General features: G+C 45.1%; 1 protein-coding gene across 1 annotated transcript; it reads right to left on the bottom strand.

Moving 5' to 3' along the window:
- Positions 1-334: 334 nt before the first annotated feature.
- Positions 335-13,478, bottom strand: STBD1 (starch binding domain 1). The gene is made up of 2 exons (XM_073599799.1): positions 12,507-13,478; positions 335-7,862 (listed from the first exon to the last, which is right to left on the bottom strand). The coding sequence occupies exons 1-2, from the start codon at positions 13,324-13,326 to the stop codon at positions 7,108-7,110; spliced, it is 1,575 nt and encodes a 524-aa protein (XP_073455900.1). The 5' UTR covers positions 13,327-13,478; the 3' UTR covers positions 335-7,107.
- Between the last annotated feature and the right edge of the window lie 977 nt (positions 13,479-14,455).

Below are 14,455 nucleotides of genomic sequence, written 5' to 3' on the forward strand. Positions count from 1 at the left end.
CATCCACAGCTCACCCATGCACTTTTCCGCTGCTCACCTTGGCATCCCTCATCTACAGCTTATCTCTGCATCCCCTACAACCCTCATCCACCAATTAACCTGTGCAACCCTGAAAAAACTTTCAGATTGTAGGGAACCTGAAATAAATCTGGAATTGCAATAACTTATAAATATAAATATTATATATATCCGAGGGTGGTCATGGGTTCCCTCTATTTATTCCATATATGTATTAATTTGTCTATTCCTATAGTTAGCTAGTCTATTAAAACTCTGATAGTTACTGTTGATAGCACAATAATATAAGGTTAGCTATGAAAAAAAAACACGCTGCTGAATAAAACAAAGTCTTATTTATTTCCCAAGAAGATAGGAAAAACGCTGACATGAAAATACTAAAGAAAGATATTACAAAGCATATAACAACAGAACATATAATACAAGAACATCAAAGATACTTATCGCACGGTCTCCCGCCATATAGCAAAATGATGGCGGCAAAGTGGTTGTGATATCCTGATCGGACAGCGTGGCTATCGGAGGTGCTGTGTCAGTCTGACACACCGCAACTCCGATCGTGGTATGAAGCCTCTGACAGAGGCTTCTTACCATGTGATCAGCTGTGACCAATCACAGCTGATCATCCCGTGAACCAAAAAGTGTCGGTTCATGCTGACAGGGAGAGCCGATCGGCGGCTCTCCCTGTCAGAGGGGGGGGGGGGGGGGTGTATCTGCCGATAATCAAAAGGTGCCCATCAGCTGCCAATTAGTGCCCAATACCTGCCAAACTGTCCCCATAATAAACGCCTGTCAGTGCCCATAACAGTGCCTATCAGTGCCCACAACAGTGCAAGTCAGTGCCCAAAAAAGTGCCAGTGCTCCATCAGTAATGCCTGTCAGTGCCCCATCGAAGTGCCAATCAGTGCTACTCAGTAATGCCTGTCAGTAGCTCCTCATTAGCGCTGCCTATCAAGTGCCACCTATCAGTGCCCATCAGTGCTGCCTATCAGTGCCGTCAATCAGTGCCCATTAGTTGTTTTTTTTTTTCAAAATTGTCTGTCTTTTTTCGTTTATAGTGCAAAAATTAAAAACCGCAGAGGTGATCAAATACCACCTAAAGAAAGCTCTATTTGTGGGAAGAAAATGATAAAAATTTAGTTTGGGTACAGTGTTGCAGGACTGCGCAATTGTCAAAGTGCGACAGCGGTGAAATCTAAAAATTGTCCTGGTCAGGAAGGGGGGGAAAGTGCCTGGTATGGAAGTGGTTAAGTATGTAAACAGTAAAAAAAGGGAGGACAGACCATATTGGCCCCTTAAAGAATGAGGCATTTGGTTACAAAGGATGGGGAGATTGAGAAGGTATTGAATTCATTCTTCTCCTCGGTCTTCACGAGGGAATCTGGGGGCTTCAGTAACCAAAACTACAGTGTTTATCCTCGTGACACATCACAGGAAGCACCCTCATGGCTAACAGAGGACGGAATTAGAATTAGACTTAAGAAACTTAACATTAATAAATCACCGGGACTGGATGGCTTGTACCCGAGGGTGCTTAGGGAACTCAGTCAAGTAATTGCCAGACCATTGTTCCTAAAGTCTGCTGACTGGAATGGTACCAGCGGATTGGAGAAAAGCCAATGTAGCACCAATATTTAAAAAGAGCCCAAAATACATCCCTGGTAATTACAGACCAGTTAGCCTAACATCAATAGTGTGCAAGCTTTTGGAGGGGATGATAAGGGACTATATACAAGATTTTAGTAATGAAAAAACTGTATCATTAGCAGTAATCAGCATGGATTCATGAAGAATCATTCTTACTAAACCAATTTATTAACCTTCTATGAGGAGGTGAGTTGCCATCTAGGTATAGGAAGGCTGTAGAAGTGGTGCATCTGTATTTTGCAAAAGCATTTGACGCAGTTCCCCATAATTGTTTACTGTACAAAATAAGGTCCGTTGGCATGGACCATAGGGTGTGTACATGGATTGAAAACTGACTACAAGGGCGAGTTCAGAGGGTGGTGATAAATGGAGAGTACTTGGAATAGTCAGGGGTGGGTAGTGGGGTCCCACAAGGTTCTGTGCTGGGACCAATCCTATTTAATTTGTCGTTAAGCGACCTGGAGTATGGGGTAAACAGTTCAATCTCTGTATTTGCAGACGATACTAAGCTAAGCAGGGCAATAACTTCTCCGCAGGATGTGGACACCTTGCAAAAAGATCTGAACAAATTAATGGGGTGGGCAACTACATGGCAAATGAGGTTTAATGTAGAAAAATGGAAAATAATGCATTTAGGTGGCAAAAATATGAATGCAATCTATACACTAGGGGGAGAACCTCTGGGGGAATCTAGGATGGAAAAGGACCTGGGGGCCCTAGTAGATGATAGGCTCAGCAATGGCATGCAATGCCAAGCTGCTGCTAACAAAGCAAAACAGCATATTGGCATGCATTAAAAAAGGTATTCACTCCAGGGATAAAGCAATAATTCTCCCACTCTACAAGACTCTGGTCCGGCTGCACCTGGAGTATGCTGTCCAGTTCTGGGCACCAGTCCTCAGGAAGAATGTGCTGGAAATGGAGCGAGTACAAAGAAGGGCAACAAAGCTAATAAAGGGTCTGGCAGACATTAGTTATGAAGAAAGGTTGCGAGCACTGAACTTATTCTCTCTGGAGAAGAGACGCTTGAGAGGGGATATGTTATCAATTTACAAATACCATACTGGTAACCACACAATAGGGATAAAACTTTTTCGCGGAAGGGATTTTAACAAGTGTAAAAAAACTATTAGATAAGCACCTGAATGACCGCAACATTCAGGGATATACAATGTAATACTGACATATAATCACACACATAGGTTGGACTTGTGTCGTTTTTCAACCTCACCTACTATGTAAGATTATGCCTATGCCATTAGTAAAATTAGAGGGATGATCTCACATTGGTGGTCAGTGAAAGGTGCCTCCTTAGTTAGTGAAGAAAGATCCCTGAGTTGGTAGTCAGTGGGGGAGGGACCCCTTAAAAAGGTGGTCAGTGGGAGAAGGGTCTTGATTATACTGGTAGCCAGTGGAAAAAGGTGGTCAGTTGGAATGTTCCTTACAGTATTAGTCTGCCTCTTGCAACATGGATCAGTGGGAAAGTTATCTCCCTTGAAGATGGCTAAATAGATCATTGACGTCAGTGGTTACTTATCTGAGAGCCAAAAATTGCTCATTATTTAAGGATTCCCTAGCAACTTTTGACAGAACCCAAGTTCAGAAAGGCAGGATTAACCTCTACTTTAACTCTTTTACCGCTGCTCACTTTTGCACCCCTCACCCACTTACTTCTGCATCACTCGGCCACAGCTAACCTTTGCACATCATATCCAACATCTGCACATTTTATCAATCACCTCAGCACTTTTTGTCCACCTTTAAAACCCCAATTCAACCCACATCCACAGCTCATTTCTGCACCCCATTTTCTACCACATAACCTCTAGACTCCTTGACAAAAGGTGCAGAAGTGACTAGTAGACAACTTCTAACCACTGTACTCTTTGTACACTACTCAGCTCTGCATACCTCTTGCGTCTGCACTCCCTGGGAACGCCTTATCCACAGCTCCCCATTGTACCCCTTGTCCACTGCTAGACTCTTGCGCTTTGCTTACCTCTGCACTCCTTTTTCACTGCACCCTGTGACCACAGCTCACTTCTGCAGCCCTCATCCACTGCTCACTTCTCCACCTTTGAAACCCTGGTGTACCTTGTCCACTGCTTACCTTAGCACCTCTCATTCCCCATTAACCTCTGCACCGCCAGTACCCCTTGTCCATTACACACATTCGCACTTATTGTCCACAACACACACATCTGGACCCCCTGCACATTTCATCCACCACTGCACTTCTCTTCCCTTGCTCACCTCTGCCTAAATCTGCACCTCTATGCCATCACTCACCTATTCACCCCTCTTCCACCACTGCTCACCTCTACACCTCCCATCCGCCACTCACCTCCGCACCCCTTGCACATCTCATCCCCCATTACCTCTGGGCCCCTTTTTCCTTCTAGCTTCTTTATTTTATAGCATTGTCCGCTGCAGTACCTCTACTTCACCACCAGATGTCCCCAATCTGGCATGATGAGTAAGGCACAGTGTCTTTTTTTACCCAGATGACCAAGTAGGGCATCATGGACCTTTCCTGATGGCGTATCACCATGGCGCTCTGCACTCAGTGTGTTGATGCAGAGAGCGGCGCTAATATCAGTACCGCTCTCTGTATCATTGATCACTGCAAGAAAATTCAAAGAGGACCCTGTGCATTACATGACACAGCATTATATACAGGGGGCAGGAAAATCATGGGCGGGAGCCCTAAGCCCAGATTTGGCTTTAAGGAGTATTGAATCGCAAGGCAGAATTGTAATGTATTGCAACTTACCAGGGGGGCACCTTTGGAAAGCAGTATTGGTCAGTCTGGGGGAGGTGAGTGTTAGATGTACTTGTAGCTTTAGATACACTAATTGAAGCCAAACTCCAGCTCACACTTTATAAGCAGTTAAAGCACACTTTTTTCCCCTTTTGGGATAAAGGTTTTGCATACATAAAGTAAAAGCTGATCATTGTAAGCAACCTTGTGAGTGGTAAATGGTTTGTCTCATCCCTGTAACCACTACATTTGCAAGACAGCTTGCTCTTTTAATAAAACAGACTTGCTGGCAGGATCACCAGGTGAAAATAGAAAGAAATGAAGACCTACAAAAAGAAAACAAATGCAGTCATCACATTTAAGAATCAGTGGGCTACAATACAACTCGTTTGATTTTAGGTTTAATAAACCACAATTGAGCCGCAGCCTGACTTTTAACAGGCTTGGTAATCAACTGATACAATCACGCTTTTAATCAATTTTTAAATAAACCATGCCATTACTCTTTCTATCCCTATGGGACAGTGCTTGTATATGGATAGCTGTACACTGATAGGCTGTACACTATGTATTGCTCCCTGCCTGGGGGGGGGAGAATCCCATCTGTAGGTAATGTCGGTATTTAGGGATTGCTAGAGAGCTGTCACATGGAAGTGCAATAAAGCGCTTAAAATTTGTCAGGATAGAGAGGTGGAAAACAAAAAATTCAGAACCACATCTCTTGAGAATGGTAGTTCCCTAGCTGTCATGCTTATACTTTGGTTTCATTATCAATGAGTTGGACCAAGCATAGAGATCAGCAACTCAGCATGTTTATTCCAGATGTGACTAAAGTATTAGGCCAGACGTAGCATTTTCCATATACTAGCAATCCCAACCCCCATACTTCTCTCATTACAAACTCCCTCTAAAAATGGTCTTGTAGATGGGATTGACTTTTACACCTAGATTATTTGACTTTCCAGCATTTTCATCCCCTTCCTACCCCAGCCAATTTCAGCATTCAGTCCCGTCGCATTATAAAATGCCAATTATGTGCTCAAACACTGTACCTTTTCTTCATTTCGGTAATAACATTTTGCAAATAAGTAATTTTTCTGCTTCATTGATGTGAGCTGATAATTGCACCTCAAATATGGTGCAAGGTTAAGAATGAATAGCACCCAAATGCATGTTGTGCATTTTTGGTAGCCTGGCCAGAATCACACCCACAACTCCAAATTGTTCAGATGTGAATGGGGCTTTAAACTCTGAAAATGAAAGATAGACTTATTGGTTGCCACACACAGCTGCTCCAGTTTTGATAAACTCCCCTCAGCATCTCGCATAAGCCTGAAATAAGGCCAAGTTAAAGAACAGAAGGAAATAATAAATAAAAATAGGTGCCTTTACTTAGACCTACTTGTTGAATTGTAACCACCTGCCTACTAGGTTGACTTCCTGGATTCAGACATTCTACACCCTTGCAAGTTTTTCAATCAGTTAGACTGCAATTTAAAGGTGCAGTCTGCCAGGCTGAGTCATCTACCTGGAGTTATTACATTGTGTTCTCACTCTAGCCACAAGAAATGCTCCTTGCAGATCTCACTTCTACTGATTATTCCCCAATATGAAATTGAGGTTGAGAGTGATCAGAATTCTATCATAATATCCCTGGCAATCAAGTTTGGGGGGGACGACGACGACTAAACACAAAATTGCATCTTTTCTCTGCTTTTTTTCCTGATAAATCCAAATTGGGAAGTTTAAAAATCCTATTTTAAAACACACACACACACACACACACACACACACACCTCCACCTCAATCACCAGGGTTAAATTTTGTATCCAACACATTTTACTTTCCATTCAAAAATAGCTTTATTGCACAGATAACCATGACAAATACAGATAGTGAACTTAAGAGGAAAAACAAACAAAAAAAAAAAAAAAACCCCCACACACACTTCCGATTATGTTTCTACATCTATGTAGAGCCTAAAATCCATGGAGCAACAGAGTCAAACTGACCATAAATCAGGGTTCTCAAACTGGTGGCCCTCCAGCTGTTGTGAAACTACAAGTCCCATGAGGCATTGCAAGGCTGACAGTTACAAGCATGACTCCCACAGGCAGAGGCATGATGGGACTTGTAGTTTTGCAACAGCTAGACGGCCGCCAGTTTGAGACCCCTGCCATAAATGAACAATTTAAGACACCATTCCTTATAAGTCAATGTTGGAGATTTAGCATCAAAACAGATACATGCATACCCTCGATTCATTCAAAACCAGCATATTTTTATGCTAAACTGTAACTACTAAAATGTGGGTTAAAAGCTGAACTGTTAAGAAATGTCAATATAGTGTCACGATTCAGACAAAGCCAGGTAATCATTAAACACTACTGAGCAAACAGTCTCACAATGTGACAGGTTTAACAGAACAGAAACATGCATACCTACTACATACTTTTAAGCAAGACATGTTCTAAAAGTTTAGAGCAGGGGTCTCAAACTGGTGCCCCTCCAGCTGTTGCAAAACTACAAGTCCCATGAGGCATTGCAAGGCTGACAGTTACAAGCATGACTCCCACAGGCAGAGGCATGATGGGATTTGTAGTTTTGCAACAGCTGGTGGGGCTCCAGTTTGAGACCCCTAGTTTAGAGGATAAGTTGGAAACATTAAGAAAACCATTTTGTTATGGGTAACCCCACCACTGCTGGGTGGCAAGATCTTCATGTGCAGTTCTTAAATGCCTGTTGTAGCATTCTTCCCATCGTTTTATCTTTCCATTTTCCACCATTACAAATTTCCACTCTACGTTGGCATCAGCTGGCAGAGTGAGTGAATGTGACCAATTACCGTCTTTATCAGAACTTAGAGGGACATATCGCTCCCATTCGCCAAGTTTCTCATGATCCCCAATGACTGCAATCACCTGAGAGTCGGAGTGCGTGATATAGTGCACTTTGAAGCCAAGGCTTACATTCTGTGGGATTGGCTGAACGGCAGCAACCCTTTTTGTCCTCTGAGGGTCATCATGTAGTTTAGCCTCAGAGGGAGTAGCAAAGCAACTGCTTTCACTAGAACCTGACCATTTGAAATCAGGGCTTTGCTCTTCTTGGTTGGATGAATGTAAGAGAACACATTTGTCCACAGTTGGACTTATCAGATTCACATCTTCTGCTTTCTGGTGGATTGCTACCTCTGCTTGGCAACTTTCAGTTGAGACATTGTTAGTTATTTGACCATCAACTTGTGCACAGGCAGTTTTTTCCAGGGTAAGTAATGGCTTTTTCTCAAAAGCCAGGACCATTTCTGATTGTTCAGAAGACTCAAGTTTACTGTGGTCATACAGGTCAAAATTATTTTCACTTGCTGATCTGTTGACTTGCCTAGAAGAAATGGTAACAGTTGGTGCATTGCAATTTGTGACATTCCCTTGAAGACACACTAGGAAAGAAAAAAAATATATATATCAGGTTCACAAAATTTACACCAATATAAACATTTAATTTAAGTTGCAAGTTTGTACAAGTTTATGACTGTAGCACGAAACCATATACCTAAAGTGGTTGGTTGAAACATCAGAAGTTTTTTTATCTTAAGGCATTCTATGCCTTAAGATAAAAAGCCTTCTGTGTGCAGCAGCTGCCTACAGCACCCCCTAGTACTTACCTGAGCCCCAGCAATGTCCTTGAGTTCCTCAACCATCAGGAACTCTCCTCCTGATTGGCCAACTGACTTTGACAGCAGAAGGAGCCAAGGGTGCCAAGACACTACCGTGTCTAAGCCAGTTAGCCAAATCAGCAGGGGGGGGGGGGGGGGGGGGGGGTCGGGCAGAAACAGGGCTCAGTGTCTGAATGGACACAGGGAGCTGTGACTCAGCTCAGATGCCCCCATAGCAAGCTGCTTGCTGTGGGGCACTTGACAGGAGGGAAGGGCCAGGAGAGCCAAGAGGGACCTGAGAAGAGGATCTGAGGGGGGGGGGGCAAAAAAAAAAAAAAAAACCCACACACATGCGCCTTTACAATCACTTTAAAGCTGAAGTCTCACACCTTTATCTCCTTTTATAGCCCTGTACCCACACAGGGTGACTGGAGACTCTTGAAAATGCTTTCAAACACCTTCTCAGTTAAAACATTGCCTCCTGCACACATACCAGTGTCCAAGCTGGCAGAGCCAAGTAACAGGCATACTTCTCAGCAAACTGATTTATATTAGAGAAGAGGAGATAGAGCAAGTCTAACCAGGTCTATGTGCATTACTGAGAGCAACGCATCTTCTCTGGTGCTTCTTTGACCACAAAGCCATATTCAGACACCCTGCACAATGTCTCCAACAAGAACCTGATTGGAAGAGCTTTGCAACTTTAGGTGGTTACAGAGGGGCTCTTATAGACTCATTAGGTGCGTGCAATAATCTACGTTTTTACTTTATAGTGGCATTTGTATGACAGCTTCATGGTAACAAACTTGTAGTTTCAAAATATAAAAATGGTACAAATTATGTTGGTTACATCTTGTAAAAATACAAAACCATGTCCTGTTCCCTGCTGAATATCAGTGTATGGCCAACTTTAGGCTAGGACAGTCTCTCAACCTTTTCAACACAAAGAAACCCTTGAAATAACTTTCCAATCCCAGGGAACCCCTGATAATTACTTTATCTACAACTCATGACACATTAGTGCAGGGCTCGACAAAACCAGGCACCAGGTCGCAATGGCGACTGGAAATTGCATCCTGGCGCCTGGGCTACACCGCAGCAGCGGTCTGGATTCCTGCAAAGTGCCTCCCCCCCGCAGGTGCGTGGACTTAGGTCGGGCTGGCCAAAATTGAGGCCGCAGCTTTGCGGCCTGCTGGAGCGGGATACCAGCGGCCTCCTCTGGTGGGCGGTGCTGTGATGAGCATGGCATGCTCTCACTGCCCGCCCACCTCCAACATCATCTTCCCAGTTTGACAGCTGGGGTTGAGGTTGCGGCATGATCAGTCACCCGTTCCTTACCGCCGTTGTGGACGGGAAGTGCCACCTGTCAGTGCCATCTCAGTACCACCTGTCAGTACCATCTGTCAGTTCCCATCAGTGGCACCTCAGTGCTGCCTATTGGTGCCCATCAGTTCCAACCTCAATGCCACCTCATCAGTGCAGCCCATCAAAAACACATCAGTGAAGGAGGGGGGGGGGGGGAAATGGGAAAAAAAAAATTAGCAAAATCTTAACAAAAACAAAAGTTTATTTTTTTTTTCGCTTGGCATCAGGCATGAGCAATTCTTATTGCCCGATGCCCCAGACATGCAGTTCTGGGCACTGGGCAGAGGATTTAAAAAACAGGCTCCTAATTTTTTCAGCTGGCTCCTAGATTCTAAGCAAATTTGTCAAGCCCTGCATTAGTGTGATGGTCATTGGGAGGAATGCTCCTTATACTTGTGGCCATTGGGAAGAATTACCCTCTTACTGATGAGATTTAAAAAAAAAAAAACCCAACACTAAATGGTGTTAGTGGGAACTTATATGAGAGGCTGAAATTGCTCAATGAACACCTAGCAATCTCTGGAGGAATCCATCCTGGTCTAGTGGGCAAGAGCCTTCTCCACACAAAACTACTCCTCCTTGGTTATGAGGTTGTAGTCTCTCCCAATGGAATCCTGTGAAGACACGGGTTTCCCCATATACTAAGAGTGAAGGAGACTGCAGGCAGTTGGGAAGGGGTGAAGAATAAGGCAAGTATAACACTACTTTATTGAAAAGTCACAAGCTGCACCTTATGTTCAATCTCTACCTTTGCATCCAAGGCTTCCTCAGATTGGCTTTCATAAATTACAAAGCTTGTGAACTGCTTAAAGGAGGAGCAAGCCGCCCCCTTCCATGAAAAAAAAAAAAAAAAAAAAAAAATGTAAAAAGTCAGCAGCTACAAATACTGTAGCTGTTGACTTAATATATGGACACTTACCTGTCCAGGGTTCCTGCCATGACAGCACCCCAGCCAATTTTCGGATCAGCTCTCGGGTGCTGCTGCCACCAAGGAAACCAGCAGAGAAGAATTTTGGCTTCACAGCCGATTCCCTACTGCACATGCACTTTCCAACTGGCCTGGCGGCGGAGGAAGAGGGCTGAACTTCCAAGGGACGGCACAGTCTTTCGGAAGCGGGGAAGGGTACCTGTCCATCCCCCTGAAAAAGGTGCCAGATGTGGCTCCGGAGGGGGGGGGGGGGGGGGTAGCAGAGGCTCCAACTTTTGGGTGGAACTCTGAATAGCTACTCAGCCTGACTTAAAGCAGAATTTCTCCCAAAGGGGAAGCTCTGTATGACTGCAGGATCCTCCAACATAATTTTTTTTGGGGGGGGGGGGGGGGGGGGGGGCCTGGGGAATATAACATTTTCTAGACATGACCTGGAATTAGTTATATTGCAATAGAATGGTCCAATTTAAATTAGTTAAATTTACATTGATTCACAATGTGAAGCGCTCACTCTGAGGGAACGGTTTCAAGTTTCACAACAGTATGTGCAATTTCAGAGGTTCAACTTTTCAATGACATCTGTTTGTCTCAGGCTGGGTTCACACTTCTGCAAATTGGATTCGGGTAAATCCACATCCTATTTGCACAACAGGAGAGCGACCAGCTCTCAATGAAGCCAGTTAACACATCCCTGAGGTGGCTGTGGAACGCACTGCAAAAGGGTCCTGTGTGTCTTTAGATCCATTTCAGGTCTAAATTCAGGCAAAAAACGCACTGGACCACTGCTACAAGCCTCATACTCAGCTAGTGTGAACCCAGCCTTACAGTGTTTGATCACTACCTAGTCACATGTTGACCCCATTCAATAAATGTCCCACTTTTAGAAATGAATCTATTTTAAAGGCTGTAAATGGTTTCTGGAGATAATCCATAGAGATCCTCTATACCACAAAGTTACTGGAGAAAGAATGATGTTGCAGTTTAAGTAGGTTCCCTGCTTTAGTACAAAGATAAAATTAAGTTGATGACTTAGCAGTTCCTCCATGCTGACTCCAGTTTTACAACCGTTACAGTAAACCCTGGACCAGAAATAACGACAAATACATGGTCTGATCTCTGAAAAGGCTAGTAACTGGCAAGAAATTCTGCATCAGCCAGGCTGCATTTCTCATTCTGTTTAGTAACCAAAACCACTTTTCAAAAACAGTATGGCTGTCAGAGCTCCACTGCCCACACAGCTGTGTCCTTCATTCACAGGAGTTCTGTGACTGAACTACAAGTCCCATCATCCACGGCATCAGACAGCTTGTCGTTCTCAATGAACTGCAAGGGTACGGATTTAGTGCTCTTGTAGTTCATTGACACTTAGCTTTGTAACTGTCCGCCCGTTTTGGAGGTACAGGGAGCAGTGTCTGCAGAAGCCTGACATTGCACCCATAATTTGTTATAGTCTTTAGCCTAAAGGCTTCATTCACACCTGAGCATTTTGTAGCTCGAACACTCCGGGAGGACAGAGAAAAAAAAAAAAAAAAAAAAAATGTATTATAGGGAGTTGGCTCACATTTCCACTTCAAGTCGTCTGAAGCTCAAAAAGTTTTGCAGCCTGAATTTGGGGGGGGGAATCAGGAGAACGGGACTGGTCTCCCGCTATAGAAAATGCACAATTTGCTTGTTTTTGCTGCAAAAAAAAAAAAAAAAAAAATAATATTATATGATACTAACCCCAAGCCCCCTTTCACACTTGTGGGCCAATCAGGTCCACCTGTGTTTTTCAGGTGGACTTAATCAGACCATCCATTGGTCTCTATAGAGCAGTGGATATGCATTTGCCAACACCCGCTGGCATTTGATCTGCTAAAAAGCATACGGATTGGGGGGGGGCATGTTAAGCCCCCAAAAATGAATGATTAAAATACATATCTATATATAGTGAGTGTGTGTATATCTATCCACACACACACACACACACATATATATATATATATATATATATATATATACACACACACACACACACACACACACAGGTGTGAATATAGTCTGATTGGAGAAACACACACACACACACACACACACACACACACACATAGCAGCTTTGAGCTCAGAGAAGATATGTTCCCTTTTTTAAAAGATACCTGTTCCATGGTCTTTCTGGACCTGCTCGTCACTTCCATTTACCAGTGTCCCCCCATCATCCTGGTCATGATCTGGGTGCATCAAGCCTGTCTTAGCACTGATGGGCACCACTTTATCATCAAGGACAATGAAGTCGTTCTCTTCTTTACTGGTTTGCACCAACTTTTCCTCTGTGACCATTGCAGGTTTTAGATCCTCCGCAGTGACCCGTGTCTCCTGTCCACCAATAGAGAGGTGAAGCTCTTCTCTGGCACCCACCAACACATCACCTGTGTCTCCTGAGGGACTCACATCTTCATGGACCTGTTCCTCTACACCTGTGGATTGGGGGACTTCAGTTTTGGACTGTTGTGGTGGGTCTTGTCTGATGTGCACCTCCTCTTTGTGTGGGGCAGTAAGGTGGCACCCATCTTCTTTATGGTCCTGCACAAGGTGTTCATGTAAGAAGGTCTCACCTTGGCCATACCCTTCATCTCTTCCTGTAGTGCTCGGCTCCTTATCCAGCTGAGTAGCTGTGTGATGACTAAGGCTGGCTTGTCCAGCACTGAGCTCTGACCTAGTATCAGGAGTCTTCTGAGGCTGGGTGTCCTCACACTCAGGTTCCTCTTGTAGGGAGGTGAGGTGTGTCCCTAATCCTGTGTCCTCTCTCCTCTCCTGGACTGTGTCCTCTCTTCTCTCCTGGACTGTGTCCCCACTCCTCTCCTTCCCCCGGCTCCCGAACCATACCCATGCTAGGACGGCAGTGATAATGCCCAGCACCACGACTGGCCACATATTGCTTCTATGATCTGTGAGCTTTCCCTGAGCACCGGACACCATCCCGCCTCCAGCCCGCACTCCCTATTAGTAGATGAGCCGCTGTCCCCGCCCCTTCCCAGAGGGAAATCACCGCCCCCTTCTCCTCTCCCAGGATCAGCTGTCCGGACTGACATCAGGGAGATGGGATTATGGCGGATCAGAAGGAGTGTCTCTTATGTAATCACACTTCCCATCTAAACTGCTCCTCATTTACCGCGTGTGCTGCTACACGTGTTCCTGGCGACAAATTTAAAGTGACACTAAAACTAATATCCTTCTTCTCCAAAAACAGTCCACTACTTCAGTGTTCCTGACCAGGGATGAGCCCAGGCGTGTTGGAACACGAGTCTGAACCCACCTGAGATACAGTGCAGCAGCCAATCATAAGCAGTGAAGGCATTGCGTCATGTGTGCACACACCTAAGCGTGTCGATGTCCTCAATTAGGGTAGGGTTAAGGGTGGCATGCTGGGGTTCCGCAATCACAGGACCCAGTTTGCCCTGAAATCGCATCATGAGTTGCCATGGCGGCGGAACAGGTGGGCACGCTCTAGGTCCAGGACACATGGACCACCCTCCAAGAATAGTCCCCCCGTACAGACCCCCCCTCCCTCAGTACAGACCCTCCCTTCACCAAGTATAGTCTCCCCTCAGTAAATAGACCCCCTCCCTCAGTATAGACCGCCCACTAAGTATAAACTCCCTTCCTCAGTACAGACCCCCCCTTCCTCAGTACAGACCCCCTCCATCAATACAGACCCCCCTCAGTACAGAACCCCCCATCAGTATAGACCCCCTCCCTCAGTAAAGACCCCCTCCATCAGTATAGACCCCCCCTCAGTACAGACCCCCCATCAGTATAGACCCCCTCCCTCAGTACAGGCCCCCCCCATCAGTATAGCCCCCCCAATCGGTATAGACCCCCCCCAGTATGGATCCCCCCCTCAGTACAGACCTCCCCCTTAGTACAGACCCCTCCCCCCTCAGTACAGACCTTCCCCTTCCCTCAGTACAGACCTTCCCATTCCCTCAGTACAGACCCCCCCTCCATCAGTACAAACCCCCACATCAGTGTAGACCCCCTCCCCCCTTATGCACCTGGGCGGCAGGCAGGGAAGGATTCAGTGTGCACTCTCTGTCACTCTCCGGGC

The sequence above is a fragment of the Aquarana catesbeiana genome, linkage group LG01 (genome assembly GCF_042186555.1).
Source record: "Aquarana catesbeiana isolate 2022-GZ linkage group LG01, ASM4218655v1, whole genome shotgun sequence".
NCBI classification, from domain to species: Eukaryota; Metazoa; Chordata; class Amphibia; order Anura; family Ranidae; genus Aquarana; species Aquarana catesbeiana.

Excerpts from the sequence above, each read along its gene's own strand:
- STBD1 (XM_073599799.1), bottom strand. The coding sequence starts at position 13,326 with ATGGTGTCCGGTGCTCAGGGAAAGCTCACAGATCATAGAAGCAATATG. Across the intron at positions 7,863-12,506 it reads CCAGAAAGACCATGGAACAG|TGTGTCTTCAAGGGAATGTC; the intron begins GTATCTTTTAAA and ends TTTCTTTCCTAG.